We start from the raw sequence: 25,609 nt of genomic DNA on the forward strand, positions 1-25,609 counted from the left end.
CTTATATTTTATTTCTCTATAGTTGTGCTTTTTAGATGTTTGGACTCTCAAGTTTCAGTGAGCACAGGACTCATAGTAGGGGATTTGCGAAAATCATTGTATAAGCTATGGTGATCTTTTCTGTTGAGTGAATTAGAATTAAAACACACAAACAAAAACTTTTAAAGAAATTTTTCCTTGATTTTATGTTCTAAGGAGAGAAAATATATGATCCAGCAAGTCCACTTCTGGGTATATATTCCAAAGAATGGAAACCAGGGAATCAAGTAAATATGTGTGCACCTGTGTTTACAGCAGCATTACTCACAATAGCCGAAAGTGAAAACAACCTAATGTTCATCATCAGATGAATGGACAAATAAAGTGTGGTATATACACACAATGGAGTATTACTCAGACTTAAAAAGGAAAGAAATCCTGACATAGGCTACAGCATGGATGAACATTGAAAGCATTATACTAAATGAAATAAGCCAGGCACAAAAGGGCAAATATCATATGATTCTACTTATATAAGGTATCTACCTACAGTAGTCAAATTCACAGAGAGGTAGAATGGGAGTTGCCAAGAGATGGGGGAGGGGAGCATGGGGCGTTAGAGTTTAGTGGGTACAGAATTTTAGTTTAGAATGATGGAAAAGTTCTGAAGATGAAAAATGGCGATGGGTACAAAATAATTTGAATGTACTAAATGTCAGCGAACTGTACACTCAAAAATGGCTAAAATGGAAAATTTTATGTTATGTACTTTTTGTTATGTTACCACAATAAAAAATACTTAAAAAAAAAACAAACTTCTGTAGGCTTGGTTTCTACTCTATTACATGATGTTAACGTAATCCAGGTTGACAACATCATCATTTGCCTTCCTTTACCTAATATCTTGAGATTTTGTTCTTCCTGTTTTTTGGCATCACTAAAATACAGAGCATGGTTTCAGAGAAAGAGGATTCAACTAGTGGTCTTGTCTTTTAGCTATGGAAATTCAAACAAATTACTCAAATTTTCTGAGTCAAGGATTACCTATTTTCTTAAAATAGGAATATAATATTGACCCTCAACATGTCATAGAGACCAAATAGAAAAAGGTCATGAAAGAGCTTTAAAAATACAATGGTCATTAGCGGGGAGCCTGGGTGGCTCAGTCAGTTTAGCGTCTGGCTCTTGGTTTTGGCTCAGGTCATGATCTCACGGTTTCGTGAGTCCAATCTCCGCATCGGGCTCTATGCTGACAGGACGGACTCTGCTTGGGACTCTCTGTCTCCCTCTCTCTCTGCCCCTTCCCAGCTTGCACTGTTTCTTTCTCAAATAAATAACTAAACTTAAATAAATAAATAAACTTTCTCAAATAAATAAATAAACTTTCTCTTTCTCAAATAAATAAATAAACTTAAAAAATTAAAAAAAAATTACAATGGTCATTAGTAATATTTACAACTCCAAAAGTGTGGATAGAAACTAGGGATAACTACCCACAATAAAGTCACAGGACCTAGAAGCTGTCTTGGATTAGGCAGGATGTGAAGGTGAAAATTTCTGGCCAAAGTTTTTTTGTATGATGTTGCTAATATGTGTGATGCATGATATTGCTAATATTATCTAAAGTCAACATTGGGAGGCCAGTTTCTTAAATAATTATCACTTTCCAATACTACTGAAATGTATTATTAGTTCAAATTATAATTACCACTGATACTGACTTGTCTTTTGGTTAACCATGAAATCTGACAAACAGGCAAATTTCTGTACTTAGGGAATCCACTGAAAACTGAAATGTATTATATATTCTGAAAAAACTTAGCTCATACCTATTGAGGGATAGGGAGAAGATACCAAATGATTATAGTGTGATGCGATGCAGCATGAATAAAAGTGCTTTGGAATTACAATGCACAGAATTCCTAACTGCCCGAGGGAGGCGGGAGGTTTCACATGGAATCAGACCTTTGGGCAGCATGAAGGCTACGAGGAGGATCTTGCTAGACATACCAAGACATTCCAAGAGGCATATGGCATGTGCAAAGACAGAGCAGAGCAGTGTGGGGAGTGCTGCTAAGTCCAAGGTTACCTGATATTAAAGTGGAGGAAGAGGGGTAAGAAATACAAATGGGCCAGTAATTTAGGGCTGCCTTATTACCAAAATAATGCTATGATTTTAGACTTTCCCCTGGAGAGCCATCCTAAATTGTACGCCAAGCAGCAGTTTTTGATTTACAGAAGTGCTATGGAGGTGTCAAATGGCAGGAGCCTAGAGACTGGAGGATGAGTGTGGGGGCTGCACTGGTCTGGGTGAGAGGGGATAAAGGCGCTAATTTGAGCAGTAGGCTTAGCAGAGAGCAGCCTGGATGTGACAGCTGGCTCTTTAGCAGACAGAACTGATGAACCCTGTTAAGAAGTCAGTGTGAGGGAAGGGACAACCCAAGATGATGTGGAGATTTTAAGAGTTAAGAGGTGTAATCTGTCAAGAGAACGGTGATTATCTCTATAGGAAGGATTGTCTACTAGTTAGGTTAACTCAAATTAGACAGTGCATTTCTGAAGTCAGCTAAAATACAGCATTAATTTAAGGTATAACATGTGTTACTTAGGATGACCTATAATTCATGAAGAGAGTAAGTATAGATACTCAGGTGTTAGAATGATTCTGATAGAACAGATCTGTGAATAGAGTCCTATTAGGAATAAAGAATGCAAGATTAAAAACCTAAAATATGACAGAGACCACAAAAATTTTAACATTTTGTATTTTTAAATGACTGGGTATTTTAGTCATGCATTGATCCATTCAACCAATAAATATTTATTTTGCACCATCTATGTGCTTGGTGATTCGTCTGATGTTGGGGATGTAAGATGAATATGACGTGATCTCTGCAAACTTGAGGAGACTGTAGTCCCATGGAGAAGACAAATGTATGCATAAATATTTTCAGAAAGATACTAGAAGAGACGAGACAAAGAGGTATGAGTGAAGTCATCCAGGATTTGGGTGACCAATTCATCCCACTTTGTTGAGACTTTCTTTTAGCTTTGGAAGTACTGCATTCCAGGAGATCCTCTCGTCTCCGGCAAATCGAGGTAGATGGTCCCCCTATTCAGCATCATGTAAGGCATCTTAAAACATAGGTGGTGGTAGTAAGGTACAGGCTTTTGTTTTTGGTAAAGGGTGAGTATATTTTGGATCATGTGTTGGGAAAGAGAAAAAGAACAAGGAAGGCAATGTGCATTATAGGCAAAAGGAAAAAGAAACATGCAAAGATTTGGACATATGGATGTATGTGATTTGGTATTTCCAATGTACAAAGTCTGTACACTGAATTTACAAATAATTTATTTTATATTTGTTTATAAACAGACAGTCCAAAGCTGCCAGTCTACTAAGCCAATTTGACTATTATCTCTTTCAACAAAATGCTGATGCCAAGTTACCTGACTGAGACCAAATTCACATGACAGATGAGGGCTTCTTCAAATCTTCTATGTGAGGGCACTAGCATCATCAATGGCTTAAAAATATTCCAAGGGCAGAGGTTTGTTTTTTTAAAGAAGCCAGGTTTGATTATTCACTCAGAGGGAAGTGCTACAATATGAGAACAGCTTGAGACAGAATGAAAATAGTATGTGTGTCCCTTAAACTGGCAGTTCATAGAAGGAGAAAAGGACAAGCAGAGTCTAGAACCCCGGACAGAAATGGCATGACAAAAATAACTTAGGCTTAAAGAAAGTAAGAGTAAGCTTTGGGCAACTGAGGTGGGAAGATGTACTCAGAGTGAGTAGAAGAGGTAAGATGTTAATATAATTAAATGCACTCTTTTATTTTTTTAATGTTTGTTTATTATTTTTGAGAGAGAGAGAGAGAGAGTGGGATGGGAGGAAGAGAGAGACGAAGACAGAAAATCTGTAGGGGGCTCTGTACTGTTGCCAGAGAGCCTGATGTGGGGTTTGAACTCCTGAACTGTGAGAGAGATCATGACCTGAGCTTAACCGACTGAGCCACCCAGGCACCTGGATTAACTGAACTCTTTTAAATAACACCTGGGTAGAAGCTGGGACAGACTGGGGAAAGAAAGAAACAACAACAGAGCATGAGGCAATCCAAAGGTGGGAGAACATTTAAAAAGATAATAAAAATAGTAGAAATAAAATAAAATGTTGTTATCACTATAAAGACAGAAAGGACTTATTTTCTTTCAACCTTTACTCTAACGAGGGGTATTTTGTTTGTAAGTAGAAAGTGTTGTTCTCAAACTCAAACTTTTTAAAAGTAGAAGCATTAGTAACTACAATAGTAGAGTCTATAAGGTTCTTTGAGTTGCCCTACTTGAAACTGCCTACTTGCCCAAACCAGGCAGTTCTGGTTGCCATGGTGGCATCCCGCCATGAAGGCATTAGGGTTTACAAGAACTGAGTGACACCTCTAGGAGTCCTCTGAGATTTCAAACTCTTTTTGGTAAAAACGTAAGTAACACACATTACTGTTTCCACCTTCCTTTCCTGTTTTCCTTTTCCTCCCCCCTTCCCTCTCCCTTGTTCCCTTTGCTCCTCCCACTCTTTTTCTATCCGATATTTACTGAGCACCAAGTTGGCCAGATACTGTTCTAAATCCTGGAAACACAGCAACAAAGACAAAGTTCCTGGCCACTTGATGCTTACATTCTATTATTTAGGGTGATATAAAAAAACCAAACACAAGATAGAAAGATAGAGAGCAGTAAGAGGTGTCATTGATACAGGATGGCTGCAGAAGGGTGCTCTCAGGATGTGGCCATGCTGGAGCCAAGTCCTGAAGGCGTGAAGTAGCCGCCACCAGAATATTCCAGGAAGAGGGAAGAGCAATTTAAAAGTGTCAGGGCACTAAGCTGCGAGGACTGTTGCCTACCTAATGTCTACCATCACTTTCTTCCTTACTATCAGAATTCTGATTTTATCCTACATGGCACTGGGTTCAACTAAAAGATGACCTTTCGCACCATCTTTTGCAGCCATGCAGGTGCTTCCAGAAGGGAAATTTTTTACAGAAAAAAAAAAAAAAAAGATGGTTCACTAGGGAGGTAATCCCTTTTAGCCACCTCCACCCCAACCTTCCCCATCTGGGCCCTGGAACGTTGATGCTAGAGCTGCAGTCATCCTGGACCATGAGGTGATACTCAGAGTGGAAGTCAGGCTGATGAGGGCAGAAGAAAAAGGCAGAGGACTCAGGTGTCCTGATGATACTGTGGGTCCTCCATGCCACTCTCCGCATAACCGACTTCTACATTTCTTTTACATAAGAGGAAAATAAAGAGCCGTAATCATTCAGGCCACTGGAACTTTGAGAGGGTCAGTCTCTGCTACTTTCAGCTGAAAGCATTTCTCGACTGTCTGGAGGCAAGGAACAGAAACAGGGGTGAGTTTGAGATCAGAGCATTAACTATCTACGTGAGAGACGCTGATGCCTGAGACCAGGTGGCAGCAGCACAGGAAGTAAAAGGTGATGGGATTCCAGGTATGCCCTGAACGTAGAGCACACAGGGATATGCTGACAGATGGGATGTGGTAGAGAGAAAGATGAGCCGAAGGTAACTGTAAGGTTTGGGGCCTAAGTGGGTAAATGGTGATGCTATTTACTGAGGTGAGAAACGGAGGAGTAGATTTGGAGGGACAGAGGGAGAGATCCATTGTTCTACAGAAACATGTCAAGCTGGAGACCCCCCAGGACAGCAGAGTGGGAATGGGTCAGGACTGGAGGAACATGCTTGCAAGACACCAGCATACACGTAGGACATACAGCCATGGGCCTGGATGAAGTCACCCAGTGGGCTGACTATATTAAAAAAAAAAAAAAAAGTTTGAGAGCCCAGGTCTAGAACATTCTGATATTTACAGGTCATAAAGAGAAAAGAGATCTAACAAAGATGTAGACAACAAAAAAAGAAAAACCAGGGAAGCCCAGCGCCCCAGCAGGCAAGTGAAGAAAGTCCTTCACGAGGGAGGGAAGGAGCTGTGCTGAGCGTAAGGACAGGCCACGGAAGCAGACAGCTGAGACATGAACGCAGGCTCTGGCAGCTTGGAGGTGGCCGCCGGTCCTGCAGAAACAGCCTCCCTGGACTGCAGGAGCGGAGCAGATGATGTGGAGACAGCACAGATGGAAACCGTTTAGAGGAGATGTTCTATCCGGGAAAAGCGAAGAATGGAGCATTAATTGGCAGGAAGAGTAACTGGACAGTTAAGAATTGGTTTTTAGTTAATATATTTAGCAAGGGGCTATCACGCCATACTTGTGCGTGGACTTGGGAAAAAATGGTGGTGCAGGAGAGACAGATGTGCCTGAAGAAAGCCCTCCGGGAGGACAGGGGTGGCATCCCGGGCCCACAGGGAGACACTGGCTGTGGGAAGGATGGCAGATCCGGGGAGGACAACGGCTGCGAGAAGGCAGACCTGACGAAAGGCGAATGGAGTTCTTCCAGTTGCTCGTATTTTCCTACTCAAGTGGGCGGCAACATTTTTAGTTGAGGACAAGGAAGGGGGATGAGGGGGCTAGAGGTTTGAGGGGGGGAGGAGAAGGTATAAAAAGCAGCTGGAATGAGTGAATTCATTAGAGAATTACAGCAGGATTGCCAGGCAGCCTCTGAGGGCCCACTGGGGGTCTGTGGTCATAATTTAAAGTGAGGCCAGTCAAAGGTGCTGCATTTTCCTTACAGACATTTCTGCTACTCAAAGGCAGGTGTGGAATAAATTGTTGGATTTGACTGAGGTTTTCATAACAGTCAAAAAGAAGAGAAAGGAAGTTGACTGCATTAGTAAAAACATAATTAATGGATATTTACCTGGTTTGCGTTCTAAAAGCTGCTGTAAATGAAACACTGCTTGTTCATAGTCCTGTTTCCTGAACATGAGATCTGCCATCATCTATAAAGGTAAAAGTTGGTTCTAAAAATATTGCCACATATTTTACAAAGCATACCTTTCCTGTCAAGATTTAGGGCTATGAAAACACCTATGAAAAACATGAAGAGGGCAAAGTTTTACAAAAAGGAGCCATTTAAAATTCAAGTATATCGAGGAGCCTGGGTAGCTCAGTTGGTTGAGCATCTGACTTTGGCCCAGGTCATGATCTCACCGTTAGTGAGTCTGAGCCCCACGCCGGGCTCTGTGCTGACAGCTCAAAGCCTGGAGCCTGCTTTGATTCGGTGTCTCCCTCTCTCTGCCCCTCCCCCATTCACGTTCTTGTCTCTCTCTCTCTCAAATTAAATAAACATTAAAAAAATAAATAAAATAAAATTCAAGACTCAAGATATGAATTACACTAATTCATATCACTGTAACAGAAGATAATTAAGGATGTGAAACAGATCACTCTGTTCACAAAACTTTATTTTTAGCAGAAAATATGTTTCAAGTGGCTATTTTAAAAACAGAAATTTGAAGGGAATTGCACACTCTATGTGCCGTGATAGAAAAGATGCCTCCCTGGATTTGGCTAAAAGGACGAGAAGATTTAAAAAAACCCAAATACTCTTAAACCCTAAATATTCCAAAGCAATTTAAAATACACAAGATCTACTGAGCTTTTCTTACTGTGTTTTAAAAGGGATGCTTTTTATACTTCTTTTTTGTTATAATAATAATTTTCAGTGAACCTCACATACTATCATCTACCTAGCCATTGGGAAACGAACTCGTATCTCAACCCGGGTAAAAATGAGAAAGCAAAGCACACCATCTTAGAACAATACATCAAGGCTTCTCTCTGTAACTACAAAAGTCCCATGGAAACTTTTTAATTAGTCCTGCATGTCTGGGTAAGTACTTAAAAGTCAGTCGTTAGCAAATGATAGCTTTGTCACATCAACTCTTCCTGATCATGTATCCTCTTCGGCATAAAGACAAATTAACTAGACCCCAAAGGGAAAGTAAAGGCCTGACGTAGGTTTGCCATTCTTATAAAACAAAAGGATTCTTGGTCTTTATTGGTAAAATATGCTAATAATGTTAAAAATACTGTTTCTTCCAAAAGTCAACATGAGCCAGGCCTCTCATCTAGTATTAGTTTTACGGGTAAAATTTGAAACTTCCACATGGAATATAAAACACAACTGCCTTTCCAGCACTGAAGTCCTTTGCACTGACCATGGTGGCAGCTTCATTGTCCTGGTCACTCTGGAGAAGCAGCGCACAGTGCCGCAGGCAGGCATCAGGGTCGTCCTGTGCCAGGTACAATCGAGCCAGCTCCAACAGGATCTGTAGAGAAAAAGCACAAGATTAGTCAGAAACTGTTTGGATTAAAAAGTGCATATGGAAAATGTCTGGACACAGATTACACTTCAGTTGACCAAAAGCGATTGCAATAAAAATGCCAAGCATGATCGGCAGGAAAACTATACACATACCCCCCTCTATTTTCTCTTATACTGGAAGAAAGGGGGAAAACAAGTAGTAACTCACTTGAAAGGTATACAGACACAAAGCACTGTGAAAAGAACACTGGTCTTAAATCAGAGAGAGATTAGATTCTAGTCCAGGCTTCTCCACGATGGGGCCAGGTCCCTGTTATCCCTCTAAACCTGTTTTCTCATTTGAAAAATAAAAACCTTTTAGCAGATAATTTCCAAAGTATGCTTCAGATTTGAAAACATGATTCTAACTCCTTTAACCACCACTATACAAGGTACTTATTTGGCTATGCCTTAAGGGTTATTTTTGCCTTACATCTGAAAGAGTTGTATTCATTTTACAATGTTCAATTCAAAACCATAAATTTTGGGGCATCTGGGTGGCTCAGTTGGTTAAGCAGCTCAGGTCATGATCTTGCAGCTCAAGTGTTCGAGCCCTGCATCGGGCTCTGTGCTGACAGCTCAGAGCCTGGAGCCTGCTTCAGGTTCTGTGTCTCCCTCTCTCTGCCCCTTCCCAACTCACACTCTGTCTCTCTCTCTAAAAAAAATAAACATTGAAAAAAAAAAATAAAACCTTAAATTCTAAAATATAGTTGTCTTTTCTCCTGCATCATGAAATAAATTCATCAGAGAAAGACAAATACTATATGATTTCACTCATGTGTGAAATTTAAGAAACAAAACAAATAAGCAAAGGGGGGAAAAAAAGAAGAGAGATAGAGGCAAACCAAGAAACAGACTCTTCACTGTAGAAAACACACTGATGGTGACCAGAGGGGAGGTGGGTAGGGGTATGGATGGGGATGAAGGAGGGTACTTGTGATGAACACAAGTGTGTATGGAATTGCTGAATCACTATATTGTACACCTGAAACTATTATTATGCTGTATGTTAACTAACTGGGATTTAAGTTAAAAAAAGAAAAAGAAAAACAGAAGTATTTAGCCATATATTAATTTTTTAAAATTAATCATCTATCTAGATTTGAGAGAGTAACAGCATTTTAATTTACTAACCAGACACGTATAGAAGTTTTCTTTACCAGTATTATCCTTACAGGTATTCTCATGCTGTGCCACTTTAGGTAAGAGATTTGTCTAGTCACTTTTCTGCATATCAGCACCAAATAGCAATTGAAATACAGAGGTGTTCAATAGCAGTTTAGTAAACTGAACTGAATCATGAAGATCCAGATATTCGAGACTGAGAAACTGTTTTAGAGTGATTATTAAAACATAGATTAATATCAAAAAAACCAAAGAGCTTACTGATTTATTTTATGTCACTTCTTCCATGATAAGTTTTAGACTCTGACATTATTACATAAGGCATTTTGAAGAATTTCTAGAAACAATATTAATTTTTTAGCTTGTATTTTTATTACATTTATTTTTTTACAAACAAGCTGGTAAGAATTTTACATCTGGGGCAATTAGATGACATCTGGAATAAAAGGCGGTGAAAATTTTATAAAGGTTCTGACCTTATTATCTGTTTCACAATGAACAAGAGCCTCTCTATAAAACTTAATTGCTTTTTCATAGTCTCGCTGAGCAACAGAATGTTTGGCAATCCCTGCACAAATTTCAGCTGCTAAATGCTTCTGTGCAGAAGCTGCGTCTGGCTGTTCCATCTGAACACGTTTTAGTATCCGAGATTGTAATTCTCGAGCCTAGAAGAAAATAAGGATAAAAAGGAATTTAAAAAAGAAATGGAAAATAAGTTAAACAATTATCAATAACTCACACACGGCATACATTTACAGAAGATATATTTAAGCATTATTGGCCTTAAATCTAACAAAGCCTGATCCAAAGAAAATGTCTTAATTGAGGTCTTAAACATGTGCTTGTTTGCAAATGAGCCAGCATGCACATATCTTTCCAAACAAAGTATAATAAAATTACTGAGTCTTTTCCCACTGTTATAAGGATATGTACAGAAGGCTCACTAAGGAGGAAATGCAGGCATGAAACAAATATATGGAAAATAATCTAGATGCTGCAATTAAATACATGGAAATATAAAATGTTTATTAAATTAATAAAGTAGTATCTAAAAATTATTAAATCAAATATTGGAAGGTTTCAGGCAGTAAGTACATCCATATATCGGTGATGACAAACGAATGAGTCCAAACATTCTTGGAGAGCATCCTAGCAAAACATGCTAACTTGATAAAACAAATCAAACTACTGAACTTAGATGTTCCACTTTTGGGAAGGTATTATGGATGTTACTTAGAAGAAAAAAAGGAAACATGTTATCTGTTAAAAAAAAAAACAACAATCTCTGTTATTTGTTGTAAAAACAAAAAAAGAAACAACAAAAAATAAGAAATCTGAAAGCAACTCAAATGTCTAATGATGGGGAAATGACCAACGAACTGATGGTGTATATTTATAAGGTCCAACACTATACACAGATACCCAGAAAGGAGGTAGGGTCAAGGTAAGAATGTAGAGCAGGTTGTTAAACTAGAATATCAGCCTTATCACCTACCTACATGTTTGATTTGTGAAACATTGAGACCTTCCTTTTGTAAATGACAGAGAAGTCCTACGTTTTAGGCCTTCACAATAAAATTTAACTTTGAGCTATAGATAACCATCCACTAAGGCATTCATGCATTCATTTAACAAAGAGTAAAATGCCCACCATCTGCCACACATTATGCTACACACAGGGAGCCCTTCTGGGGACTCCTGTCAGAATGTTGGTTGACAACTGGTATTTGACGAAGATGGTCTAAAGCAGAGTATTTTTAGAACCGTAGGTCGTAACATTAATTTAAGGTGTCATAATAAGCATTCTTTTGGAAATGAAAGAGGAAAGATTAGAAAACATGGGTATATATAGCATGTGGTAAAGGTTAATATTGTTTCATGAAATTTTTATTTTGCTTATATGAATGTATGCTTAAGTGCAGAGGTATGTGTACATTTGTGTATTTGATGTTTTTTATACATACATATATTGGTGTGTATAGTTTTGCACACATATTCACAAACACACACTCATAGACAAAAAACTCTGAAACAACTGTCTAAATAGAGTGAATGTATCGTTCCATCTGGCAGTACCTTTTATATCTGTTGTGCCAGGTTATTATTAATTCTGCCTTCTTTCTCTCTCTATTTTGGCTAGAATGATAAATTCTTTGGTCATCCAAGGTCTAAACGGTATACAATTCATTCTCGAGATAGCCTAAGTTTTATCTCTGCATCAATTAAATTGTTACAAAGTCAGATGAGTGGACCTCATTAGCTTAACTTCTAGAGAAACACTTTATTTATCTACTTATTTATTTAGGAGGGAGAGGGAGAGAGGGAATCTTAAGGTGGCTCCATTACATGGAGCCTGAGGTGAGGCTTGATCTCACAACCATGAGATCATGATTTGAGCTGAAATCAAAAGTAGGACGCTTAACCAACTGAGCCACCCTGCTCAGTGCCCTGCTTTGCATTTTCCTGAAGGCAAATAATCAGGGCAGATTTTTTGAGCAAAAGTTTTTGCATTTCCTATTAAAGTCATTTCATAAAAGAACAGTCAATGATTGTGAGTATATAATGATTAGAAAATATTTTCATACAGAATAAAATTTTCTTGAAGAATTGATACCATTTCCTATGTTTTTTCCTTGGGTTCCAGAAAGATTAAAGATAAATTTAACTGTCTGTTAAAATAACTATATTAACTTTGATTGTCAATGCATTTACTTTCTCTCCTTATTTTATAATATTCTTGTAAATTCCATAAAACCCTTGGGTAGAATGACATATAAACATCTTATTTCATAGACTTCTTAATTTTCCTTTTATATTTCAATAGCCTTGTTGTATATGTATCTTACTGAAAGCCATATCAAAATAAAACTTATCAATAAAGTCAGAATGTCACATTATATTTTATATGAGGAAGATGGAGCTACATAGACATCAGGGAAAAAGCCACACGAACGTTAAGCGAAAAAAAGCAAAAATAAATATAATCTGTTCGTAGTAATTAAAGCTACACTAAGTTAAAAGTCACAAAATTGTTAGTGTTTTATGACATATAGGTTGTTTGTATTTAATTTATTTAGATTTTATTTTCACAGAAAAAATGGTTAAGATGATAAAAAGTGATTTTTTTCCCCTGTAATTGTTCCTGCAATTAAATAATTAAAATAATGTATGGTTTTCACGGGGCGCCTGGGTGGCTCAGTTGGTTAAATGTCTGACTTTGGCTCAGGTCATGATTTCACAGTTCTTGAGTTTGAGCCCTATGTCGAGTTCTGTGCTGACAGCTCAGAGCCTGGAGCCTGTTTCAGATTCTGTGTCTCCCTCCCTTTCTACCCCTACCCTGCTTGTGCTCTGTCTCTCTCTCTCTCTCTCTCTCAAAAATAAACATTTAAAAAAATTTAAAAAAATGTATGGTTTCCTTTTAGTCATTCAACTAAAATTTCAAGCACCTGTCATGGTGGACAGATTTTTACGATGACTCCCATGATCCCCACCTCTTGATGTTCACTTCCTTGTATTAATCACCCCTCTTTGTGTGAGGTGTGGCCTATAACTTACTTGTAGCCAATAGAATATGGCAAATATGATGGAATGTCACCCCCATGATTACATTTAATAAGACTCTGTTAGTAGACTTATTCCATGCTGGCTTTGAAAAACTAAGTGACCCTATTAGCTGGTGTACCAGGCAAGGAGCTGATGAACCTCTAGGATCTGCAACAAGAAGCAAACAGGAACTTGGAGCCCTAAGTCTCACAGCTTTGAGGAAATGAATTCTGCTAACAACCCATTTAAGCTTAGAAGTAGATCCTCCACCTGACAAGTCTCCACATGAGAACCCAGCCCTGGCCACACCTTGACTGTCCTGACACCTTTTAGAGGACCCAGCTAAACCATGCCCAGAATACACACCCACAGAAACTGTGAAAAAATAAATGTGTGTATTGTTTTCATTGACTACAATTTGTGGCGATTTGTTACACAGCATAGTAAACTAATGAAGCAAGCATTTGCTAGGGTCACAAAACATGGAACTACACCTACACTCATGGAAATTTTAATTTTAGCATGAAGACAGATAATAAAATAATTACGGCAAATTATGAGGGTCCTGTTTTATGGCTGGGAAATACCAGTTGCATTGGGATTACATAATAGGAGACCTGACCTAATCTTGGAGATCAAGTGAGACTTGAAGAATTACTGGTAGTGCTCCCATGTGACTTTGAGAGAAGGAAAGGAGATGGGATGGATTACAGGCATTAGGAATGACAGGTGAAGGAAGAAGGTGCGGGATACTATTGTTTGACCAAAGAATTAGAAGGAAAAATGGCTAGAAATACAGAGATAATTTACATCAGGTAAGCTTGTTAAATAATTTGCTTTTTATTCTAGAGGGCAGTTTTTAACACAGGGTAGTTACTACTACATGTTTATAAGCAACAGGGTGACAACATCAGGTCTGCCCTTTAGAGCAATTATTCTGGTATTGTGGAGAACTGGAATGAAACAAGATTGGAAGGGGATGGGGATTAGTTAAGAGGCTCCTGGAGTCTGGGCAAAAGATAATGCTGGATAGGGCTAAAAGGTAACAGAAAGATGACGAGATGAAAAAATGTGGAGTTATTTCAGAAATCTGAAATCTTCAGAAAGTACAATTGGGGCACCTGGGTGGCGCAGTCGGTTAAGCGTCCGACTTCAGCCAGGTCACGATCTCACGGTCCGTGAGTTCGAGCCCCGCGTCAGGATCTGGGCTGATGGCTCGGAGCCTGGAGCCTGTTTCCGATTCTGTGTCTCCCTCTCTCTCTGCCCCTCCCCCGTTCATGCTCTGTCTCTCTCTGTCCCCAAAATAAATAAAAACGTTGAAAAAAAAATTAAAAAAAAAAGTACAATTAAGAAGACTTGGGGTTTCCCTAAGTGTAGCAGTTCTGCCATGGCCTACAATGTTTAGCAATTATGCAAAAATACTATGATGGGACTCCTAAAGTTCCATAAGGTGGAGATTAGGCTCAGTAATGGGTCCTGAATAAATGAACTTAAAATACCAAAAACTTTGATTATATTTATAAGTTTCTGTTTGAATTATAACTCAGGATTTAGCTTTTTGGAGATCAGAAAGCATAGAATGTTAACAACTGGGAAGAAATTTAGGGCTCTTTACATTTTATTAAAGATGAATAAGCTCAGTGCTATAACATATAAACTTAAAATTATTTAAATTTGGCCCACTGGCATTGTCTAGCCATGTATACTGTTTCTCAGTATACTGAGTACACTGTTCTCAGTGTTGCTTGATTTATCTGCTCATACAACACAAGAACTCATATAACCAAGGCAGCTGTGACTAATAATACTTATAAAAAAGTAAAATAAGCCAAATTCACTTCTAAAATATTTTAAAAGTCTAAATTTACCAAAATTACACTTTTCTTGTAGCTAATGATAGCTAACCTAGGGTTAGGTGAAATTCTCTTATCATGTGATAGAAAAATAGGGATAAAACCATACCAATTAAGGATAAGATATTAACACTTTAAAGATTACATATTTTAATGAAATCATAAACTTAGATGGGTATCACAGAAATTTAATGAGTATCATAGAAATCTAATAGTCCAAGATCAATTCATTCATAACTAGAATAAAAAAAATTATTGGACATATTGGGCAAATTACTGAAATATAGGTTATTTTACACACACACACACACACACACACACACACACCACTGTTAGCTAAAGCTCAAAATCAAAACATTTGATAAATTATTTGGAGAATGGAGAATTCTTCTGGGTACATGAAATTAGGTCAAAAGGTGTCAAGCAGTGTGGGATTCTAGAAAGCATATAGGATTAGTAATGAAGTACTCTATGTTCCACTTCAAGCTCAGCAAAGATGTAGGATAAATCAATTAACAAATCTGACCCAAATGACATATGTTGAACTAAGTGCTCAGTAATGCCAGAAACACATTATTTCAAATCCACACGGAACCTATACCAAAACTGATTATAATGTAGGACACAGAACAAGCTTTAACAAATATCAAAGGATTGAATCATTCAAAGTATGTCTTTGACCACGGTGGAATTTAACTAGAAATCAATATCCAAAAGATTAATACTCAAATACAGAGAACTAGTGGTTGCCAGAAGGGAGGGAGTAGTGGAATGGGCAAAATAGGTGAAAGGGATTAAGAAGTATTAAAAAAAAAGGTAACAAGAAAATCAGAACTGTTTGGAAACTGAATACTACGCTTCTAAATAACCCATGGTTAAAGAAGTAATCAAAGGGGAAATAAGGAATATTATGAACTGAATAATAATAAACTTGTGAGAGGTAGCTAAAGCAATGCTTTGAGAAAAATTTTTACCTTAAATTAGTAAGAACAGAACTAAGGCTAACTAATCCATTATCTAACAATAATTCATCAATAGGCTAGGCAAAGATCAGCAAACCAGATCCAAAGAAAGTAGAGGAAACTAATTAATGAGATAAAGGGAAAACATTTAATGAAGCCAGAAAAGGGGAAAATTGGTTCTCTGAAAATATTAATAAACTCCTCATGTAATAGATCATTAATAGTAGAAGGAAAATAAAATCATCAGTATCGGGGCCATAAAAGAAGATATTTTTATAGCACTTGCAGACATTCAAAAAATAAGATACAATGAACAAATCTTAGTCAATAAATTTGACAATTAATGAAATGAACAAATTACTTAAAAACATAGCCATTCAACCTCACATAAGAAATCTAAAAATGATCAGTCTGAGGGGCACCTGAGGTGCCTCAGTCAGTTAAGTGTCTGACTCTTGATTTTGGCTCAGGTCATGATCTCACGGTTTGTGGGTTCGAGCGCCGTGTAAGACTCTGCACTGGCAGTCTCCCTCTCTGCCCTTTACCCGTGTGCTCTCTCTTTTAAAATAAATAAACTTAAAATAAATGATCAGTCTGAAACCCTCAGTGGAATCCTTTAATAAAAAGTTGCCATCAACGAAGCCTTGAGGTAGAAATGGTTTTAATTTTGAATTACTCCAAATATTAAAGAAACAGCAACAGTCTTAGAGATCCAATCTCCCTTACGAACATAGATATACAAATTTTAGACAAAGTATTAGTGAGTATCTTTAAATCCCAGCAATATCTTTAAAAAAAATCACAACAAAGTGACATTTATTTAAGGAATATAAGGGTGGTTTAACATTTGAAAACCAATTTAATACACCACGTTGACAAGAAAAAAAGGAAGATTCATGCGACCATCTTGATTAATGCAGAAAGTGCAGTAGATAAAACTTAAGTCATTTATAAAAAAAAAACCAATAGCAAACTAGAAGTTGAAAAATCATCCAAAACCATCAGCTGCCTAGGAATATATCTAAGGAAATGTGTATAAAACCTCTCCTCTGAAAACCCCCAAAATATTAAGGGAAACTAAGGAAGATATAAATAAACAAAAGTAGAAAAAACTGAATTCAAATCCTGCCTATGACCCTGGTCATGTGATTTTACACAAATTATTAAACCAAGCTTCCTCAGCTACAAAAGTGGATTAAAAATATTAACTTGCTGTAATTGTTACAATGATTATCAATAACACATTTAAACAGTATAATCCATTGGCATTTGATCATTATTTCTATTTTGACTTATTTTCTGTGGTAGTTGGGCCAAAATAACTGGTCTTTCTCCTACCCGTGATGTATTCCCTTCTCCCCTCCCCTCCGACACCCCACAAGCACTCACAAGTACATATTTACCTGTTGTAATGAAGCTATGGCATCACCAGGTCTTTCCACTTCACTATAAACTTTTGCTAGGAGAACATGAGAACGTCCATCCTCCATGAGAGCTGACAGTTCATTTACTATGAGAGAAGGTATTGGGAACAAATAGTCATTTTTAAATAAACATTTACATTTTTCTACAAGTTTTGAAACAGGTCTTTACAAAGAATGATTTTGAGAAATAGTGAATAAAGTTGAAAAACTTTCAGTCAGTTAACTGAGGGATGGCCAAATTAAACAAAGAAAAAAGATTAGGATAAAAACTAGCTGGAAGAAAAGCTAAGGAACTGGATAACAACAAGGTTTTTCTTAGACTTATATTAAGAGATAACAATGTAACAATACATGTAAGAATTTCAATTTTCATTTTTAACTGTATAAATATTTATGTTGATTGAAATCATTAAAAAATGAGATAGAGTAGTTGCTACATGCAATTAGGAAGGTAATGGCTGTTTTTAAAATAATAGACACTTGATAAGCAATGAAGTACAGTCACTAAGAGCACTGACTTTGATGGCAATCTGTCTGGTTTCAAATCTAGTCCTTATCACTTACTAGCTATTTAACTTTGAACAAGATACTTAGACATTTTGTGTTTCCCTTTCATCTGTAAAATAAGGGAATGAATAGTACTCATCTCATAGGGTTGTTGTAAAACTTAAAAAGTTATGAAACAAGTGTGCATATGCAAAGCAATTAAAATAGTCTAGTACATGGTAAGTGCTATTTAAATATTTGGTATTATTATTTTGTGATTTAAGAGCAATAATAGAACCGTACATAAATAAGAAAATGTTTCTTCTACTATTTATCAAGTTCATGAAATGAACAAATTACTTAAAAACATAGCCATTCAACCTCACTTAAGAAATCTAAAAATGATCAGTCTGAGGGGCACCTGGGGTGCCTCAGTCGGTTAAGTGTCTGACTCTTGATTTTGTGCCACATATACATCAAAGTGGTTTATATAGATTATTTCTTTAAAACCCCAGCCTAAGGGGAATCAACAGGATTTCCTACAGGCAGGGACAGGGTGATGGCTAGGATCCGGGCTCTCAGCAATGACTAGAGGGATAAAGCTCTTATTAAGACAATGACGGTTGCATGCAGGACAGATGTGGTGAGGCAGATCGGGAATTCTGTTTCAGACATGCTAAGTTTAAGATGTTTATTAGAATCCAGGTGCTGGCTACTTCAGCTAGATTAAGTTAGGTATGTCAAGGAAACAGAGTCTTAGGTTTTAGTTTAAATATGGGAATAATTATAATTGCCTCAAAAATGTGGACATTAATGAAACCGTATATAATGAAATGCACATGAAGGCATCTAAGTGCACAATGGGGTGTGCTCAACAAATATTTATTACACGAAAGCATTTATATTACGTAAGTGTAATAAATTTATACCCATGTAAGTAAAATATGCTACTTGAATCACTCTTCCTCTACAACCTTTTCAAAAATGCATATGCACATTTAAGGCTATCTGTAGTGTTTCAAGCAAGGTCTGACAGACCCATGCAAATATTTTTATGGACTAATACTTTATATGGTGAATAAATCCAAAATTAGGCAAATTTAAGCACCAACCTCATCAAAGCTAAATGAAAATACTATTTTTGAAAATCCTAGAAAACTTCGAGTGGGCTGGCCTTATCATATACCCAAACACATTTTATTTTTTTAAAAATATTTATTTATTTATTTTGAGGGAGAGAGACAGAAAGAGAGAGAGAGAGAGAGAGAGAGGAGAGAGAGAGAGAGAAAGCGAGCACAAACAGGGGATGGGCAAAGACAGAGGGAGAGAGAGAATTCCAAGCAGGCTCTGTGGTGCTGTCAGCACAGAGACCAATGCAGGGCTCAAACTCACAAACCATGAGCTCGTGACCTAAGCCAAAATCAAGAGTCAGACATTTAACTGACTAAGACACCCAGGCACCTCTGAAGACATTTTAAAGCTACAGTGGATAGGATACTGGCAAAAGAAAAATAATGCAGGGCAACAAAATGAAGATTCTCAGAATTAGTCATACAAACAAATAAGTTTATTAATGGCATCTCAATAAATGACACAGAAATAAAATTGGGTCTCCATTTGGGAAACTATATAGTAAAAACTGTACATGGACTAAAGTTCTACAAAAATTACAGAAAATATAAAAGAGTATTTTTATGATGTTAAGATGAAGGAAGAGAGTTTCTGAGTATGAGAGGAAATTCAGGACTCAAAAAAAGGAAAGGCTGGTATATATAATAATTGACTATTCTATTTGACTAAGGAAATGACAAATTCAATTAAAAAAACAAAAAAAGGGATAGGCTCAGAAGAAAATGTCTGCAAATGACGAACAGGTGACAGATGATTAATCAGAGGTTCAGGGTCAAAGCAAGGGATATAAATGAAAACATCCTAGAAGGAAATGTCATCTACAGACATGGAATGATGCCTAACCTTATCGATTATCAAAGAAATTCAAATTGAAGTGGTTTTCTCCTCTATAATTAACACAACACAATGATGGGACATTTTTGACCTTAAGAAAGAATGATGCGGCACAACTCAACTCAGAGATATATAAACAAGAAGCTTATCTCATATTGTCTTCAACTTTTCTTCAGTCTAAATGTCTATCAATAAGGGACTCATCAAATAAATTATTATATCAAGATATAGAATACCTATACTAAAGAAAATAAAGAAAAGCTATATTTGCCAACATGAAGAGAAGCTATTAAGTGAAAAATGTCTACTGTAGATGTACAGTATAATATGATCCCATTTTGGCAGGAAAAATGTGGTATGTAATTCTGTGTGAGAGAGACAAAGAGAGGCATGGCAGAGACACTAATTAGGATGATACACAAAGTAAATGTGTTTTTTTTTTTTTCTGGAAAGTTGGGACAACACAACTTTCACTCACTTCTGTAATCTTTAAATTTTGACAATGAGTAAGCACTAGATTTTATTTTAAAATAAAAATCTTTAAAAAGCAAATTTGTATAGGGGTGCCTGGGTGGCTCAGTTGGTTAAGTCTCCAACTCTTGATTTCAGCTCAGGTCATGATCTTTCAGTTGTGATAGTGAGCCTGCCATCAGGCTCTGCACTGGGAGTGGAGCCTGCTTGGGATTCTCTCTCTCTTTTTCCCTCTGCCCCTCCCCTGCTTGTTCCCTCTCTCTCTCCAAAAAGAAAAAAAAAGGCAAATTTGTACCAACTTATAAGAAGGCAATTTAGATAGTATCCAGTTAAATTTATCTTATTTTTATTAGTTTTTTTTAATGAATACAATTTATTGTCAAATTGGCTTATATACAAGACCTAACAACTGCCCTCCAGTTAAATTTTAAATGCACATACTTTTTTGACTTAGCATCTTACTCTTAAGAAATATAAGCAAGTACAGACTTCAAGCTATATTACAAAGCTGTAATCATCAAGATAGTATGGTACTGGCATAAGAACAGACACTCAGATCAATGGAACAGAATAGACAACCCAGAAATGGACCCACAAATGTATGGCCAACTAATCTTTCACAAAGCAGGAAAGAATACCCAATGGAATTGATATTCAGCAAGTGGTGCCAGGAAAACTGGATAGTGACATGCGGAAAAATGAACCTGGACCACTTGCTTACACCACACACACAAAATAAACTCTAAATGGATGAAAGACCTAAATGTAAGCAGGCAAAAACCTCTTTGACCTTGGCCACGGCAACTTCTTACTCAACACGTCTCCGGAGGCAAGGGAAACAAAAGGAAAAATGAACTACTGGGACCTCATCAAGACAAAAAGCTTCTGCACAGCAAAGGAAACAATCAGCAAAACTAAACGGCAACCAACGGAATGGGAGAAGATAGTTGCAAACGACATATCAGATAAAGGGTTACTATCCAAAATCTATAAAGAACTTATCAAACTCAACACCCAAAAAACAAATAATCCAGTAAAGAAATGGGCAAAAGACATGAATAGACACTTCTCCAAAGAAGACATCCAGATGGCCAACCGACACATGAAAAAATGCTCCACATCACTCATCATCAGGGAAATACAAATCAAAACCACAATGAGATACCACCTCACACCTGTCAGAATGGCTAACATTAACAACTCAGGCAACAACAGATGTTGGTGAGGATGCAGAGAAAAAGGATCTCTTTTGCACTGCTGGTGGGAATGCAAACTGGTGCAGCCACTCTGGAAAACAGTATGGAGGTTCCTCAAAACATTAAAAACAGAACTACCCTACGGCCCAGCAATTGCACTACTAGGTATTTATCCAAGGGATACAGGTATGCTGTTTCAAAGGGGCACATGCACGCCCCAATGTTTACAGCAGCACTATCAACAATAGCCAAAGTATGGAAAGAGTCCATATATCTATCAATGGATGAACGGATAAAGAAGATGTCGTGTATACATACAGTGGAGTATTACTCGGCAATCAAAAGGAATGAAATCTTGCCATTGAAACTACGTGGATGGAACTATAGGTACTACGCGAAGCAAAATTAGTCACAGAAAGACAAATATCATATGATTCACTCACATAAGGACTTTAAGATACAAAACAGATGAACATAAGGGAAGCAAAAATCATATAAAAACAGGGAGGGAGATAAAAACATAAGAGACTCATAAATATGGAGAACAAACAGAGGGTTACAGAGGGTTCCCATAACAGGGGTTATGGGAAGGGGATGGGCTAAATGGGTAAGGGACATTAAGGAATCTACTTCTCAAATCATTGTTGCACTATATGCTAACTAACTTAGATGTAAATTAAAAAATAAATTAAATAAAATTTTTTTAAAAAGAGTACTAAAAAAAAAAGGATATAAGCAACTATATACCAAAGAATGAAATACAAGGATACTCACTGTAACATAGTTTATAAATATTAAAATAATGGAAAATCAGCTAAATATCTAATAATTGGGGGCATCTGTGTGGCTCAGTTGGTTAAGCATCCCACTCTTGCTTTCAGCTCAGATCATGATCTCACAGTTCATGGGATCGAGCCCCATGACATGCTCAGTGCAGAGTGTAGAGGCTGCTTGGGATTCTCTCTCTCTCTCTCTCTCTCTCTCTCTCTCTCTGTCCCTCCCCTGCTTGCACTCTCTCTCTAAAATAAATAAATAAACTTAAAAAAAGTCCAATAATTGAAAGAAAGTTAAAAAAGAAAAACATGGAGTCATAATAAAAAACAAACAACTGTTGAGTTATAGAATATTATGATGCCATTAGAATGATATGAATGTACTAACAAACTGTATCTGGGATATGCTATCTGTGGAAAAAATTCCAGAATAGGAAGAACAATACATTCAAAAAGAAAAATTATGCATATTATACTTATGTACTTACATATACACTGAAACACAAAAATGGTATTACCTCTAGGAAGGTAGTTTGAGAACAGGGCAAGTAGAATTCACATGAGAAACTGGAGACTTACACATTATATTCTTGGATTGTGTTGAATTTAAAAAAAAAAAACTTAAGAGGAAAGATTATAAAAATGTCTACTTGTCTAAACATCAGATGTAGTTTCATATTATTCTGGAAAGTAAAGTATCTTTCTATGGCACAATTAACTATTTCATAAACCTGTTATTAGATCATTCAAATATCCTATTTTAGTAGAGTGACATTCTGATAATGAATTAACCAACCTCACATATATAATACCGAGAATACAAATGAACATTTATATAATATAAAAATAAAATAGATCAGACATATCAGATATGGTATACTTTTTTTTCAAATCAGAAAGACTTTCATACCAGGCTCATGAGCTAGAGCATGTTGAAGAACTTTTTCTGCTTTGTCATACCATTTCAATTTTAATAAGAGCTCAGCCAGGTCATAGCAAAGATAATTTTGTTGTCCACTTTTCAGAGCGGCTTCATAGTAAGTGATTGCCTAAACAAAATCCGTTTCAGTTAGGAAAATAAGGCAATGAGAATGGTGTTCAAGCATAGATATTTTATACATTATAGATTTAAAGCATAGAAGAATTGAAAATAACCTAGCAGAAACTCAGGCATGTACCTATCAGTTAATATGCCATTTTTTAGACAAACATCACATAAGGCAACTGGCATTTCTTATGAAAAGCAGTTAATGAAAACTGCTTGGTGAATTTTTTTTTTTTACCAGTTTTATTCCAGAGGTCACTGAATGCATTGAATGCAAATATATATGTTCAGTAGTTACCAGGAATAGAACAAGAATATAACAACTAAAGGAAAATCCATTATCCCTACTAGAGGGAAATAAAAGCACATGGCTTACCAAAACTGGTTCATTAGAAAGGACAGCTATTATGCTTTGTCCTATAATGAAAGAGATATAATGTTACCACAATTGACTGGTTGCAGGGTTTAGGTGCAAGATGAAGCCAGAAGTAAACTTTAGGCTCCAGTCTTTGCAAAATGCAGTGGTCAAGAATCTGAGACATTGACAAAATCTTTAACATAAATTCCAGTTTGTGAATATAAATTTGGAGTTTATAACCATCAAGATACAAACAGGGCTTGCTGTAGACTTCTCAGAGAGCAGGGTTTGAAACATTTAGTCCAATAGGCATATCTCAAGTACACAAAGTACTTACCTTTGAGTAGTTGTGAGTTTTGACAAGTGCTTTCCCAATTTTGCTTGCCAGTGTTCCATCTTTGGGATTCTGATTTAATGCTTGCTCATACGCTATTATGGCTTCTTCTGGCTAATGTTGGCAGATTCAAAAAATAAGCAATGAATAAACAGCTTAGCTGGATCCTTTTAAAGGGCAACATTTCTGTAATTAAGCTCTGTATCTGTAGTACTCACTCAGTGAGACAAATAAAGTACATAGTTAAGTCTAGAAACATTACCACTGTCAGAGAGGTGACAGTCACTAGTGTAGGTGTAACTCATTACTGGCTCTCTTCATTTTTCTGTTTAAAAGAGACTCTTACCTTGTTTCTGGTATCCTATCTATTTCAAATAATGATAATGCTGAATTACTGGATCTCAGTTTGAAAACAACTTTTTTACTGTGATGGTTATTTCCTTTTTACTGTAATGACTAGGTCTTTAAATAACACTTAAAACATTCCTTTAAATAGAATAGTAGGTTAATCGCAAAAAGGAGTTTTTTGTTTGTTTGTTTGTTTTTTAAATCTAAGTTCAGTAGCATCAGAAACTTTACCTCTTGTATATTCATGTATGCATCACCAAGGAGAAGAAAAGAACGAGGGCTGGGCATTCTCTCAGCAATTTCTCTAGAAATCAGACCAATTCTAGTTAGTATCCTGAATATAAATATCTTCTTCTAAAAGAATTAAATAAAAAGTAAGTTTACTTATTTCAATTAAGCCATAGCTTTCAGAGTATCTTCTACATTGTAAAAGAAAAAAAAAACAACCCATTCATACCCAGATTATTTATGCTATATCAACTTTTTTTTTTTCCATTAAATCTTTCCATTTTTTAATATGCAGGTAACAAGAGTACTGGTAGACAGTAAACATATAAGCTCTCATTATATGAAAATACATTTTTTACCTTTAATTTTGAAATGATGTGGGAGCGAAGGCACCAAAACGGGATGTGACGCTATCAGTAATGTACAGCATCTCACTCACTTGGTCCAAAAACTATATGCGAGGTATAACTTTATACATGACACTAAGAATTGAAGTCTATAACTAATGTGTCAGATCTGCCTGAAACAAGACCTATGCTTTTAACTATTATATTATAGGGCATCCAAAACAAATCAATCTTATTTTTAAATATCTTCTGATCATGAGAGATGACGGTGCTGATCTTTTGGAAACATCACAGGGAATAAGATCTAGGACCTCCAGTTCATCCACCCATACACAGGTGCTGCTCAGTTTCTTCGAATCACTCAGCACCTACAAAGAACCTGAACAGCTTTCTAAGTTTTGATATTTACATGATATAGATGAGCCAATGAAATAATTCATCAACACTGTGCTATGTTCTCAACAGATAAGAATGTTGATCTCTTCTTACATGAAGTGTGTGCTTGTATGTTTATAAGAGTAAGAACAACCTGTGTGTGTTGTCGATCCCAGTAAGAGCACCAGTGTATGACATAATGCACCTGCCCTTTCACCAAGGAAAATTTGTAATCCATACCTTGGCGTGGTGTATACTAAGTCCTAATTTTCTATTGCTATAACTATTATGCTGAGCATTACATATGACCATTTAGCCCCTGAATTGTTGTTATATTATAGTTTTCTTAAGCTATTAGAATATATGTAACAGTTGCTTTTCCCCTTCCCAAACAGAAAGGTTTAAGGTCTAGAAATAACATCTAATGAAGGAGGAGAGTTAAGAATCTAGAGTAAGCCACAAAATAATCATCATCATTAATGATTTATGTCTTAGGAGAGTGAGTTGCTTGGTTAGTGTGA

The 25,609-nt window shown here is 36.6% G+C and overlaps 1 protein-coding gene across 1 annotated transcript in view; it reads right to left on the reverse strand.

Moving 5' to 3' along the window:
* TTC21B (tetratricopeptide repeat domain 21B) overlaps positions 1 to 25,609 on the reverse strand; it is an 84,503-nt gene that overhangs the window by 20,568 nt on the left and 38,326 nt on the right. Inside the window, exons 16-22 of the mRNA XM_043576940.1 lie at positions 24,370 to 24,442; positions 23,794 to 23,904; positions 22,964 to 23,102; positions 17,142 to 17,248; positions 9,857 to 10,045; positions 8,110 to 8,220; positions 6,807 to 6,888 (exon numbers count right to left, since the gene is read on the reverse strand). Coding sequence (XP_043432875.1) covers positions 6,807 to 6,888; positions 8,110 to 8,220; positions 9,857 to 10,045; positions 17,142 to 17,248; positions 22,964 to 23,102; positions 23,794 to 23,904; positions 24,370 to 24,442 — 812 coding nt within the window. The remainder of the gene's footprint in view (positions 1 to 6,806; positions 6,889 to 8,109; positions 8,221 to 9,856; positions 10,046 to 17,141; positions 17,249 to 22,963; positions 23,103 to 23,793; positions 23,905 to 24,369; positions 24,443 to 25,609) is intronic.

This window comes from Prionailurus bengalensis, chromosome C1 (genome assembly GCF_016509475.1).
Source record: "Prionailurus bengalensis isolate Pbe53 chromosome C1, Fcat_Pben_1.1_paternal_pri, whole genome shotgun sequence".
Classification (NCBI taxonomy): Eukaryota; Metazoa; Chordata; class Mammalia; order Carnivora; family Felidae; genus Prionailurus; species Prionailurus bengalensis.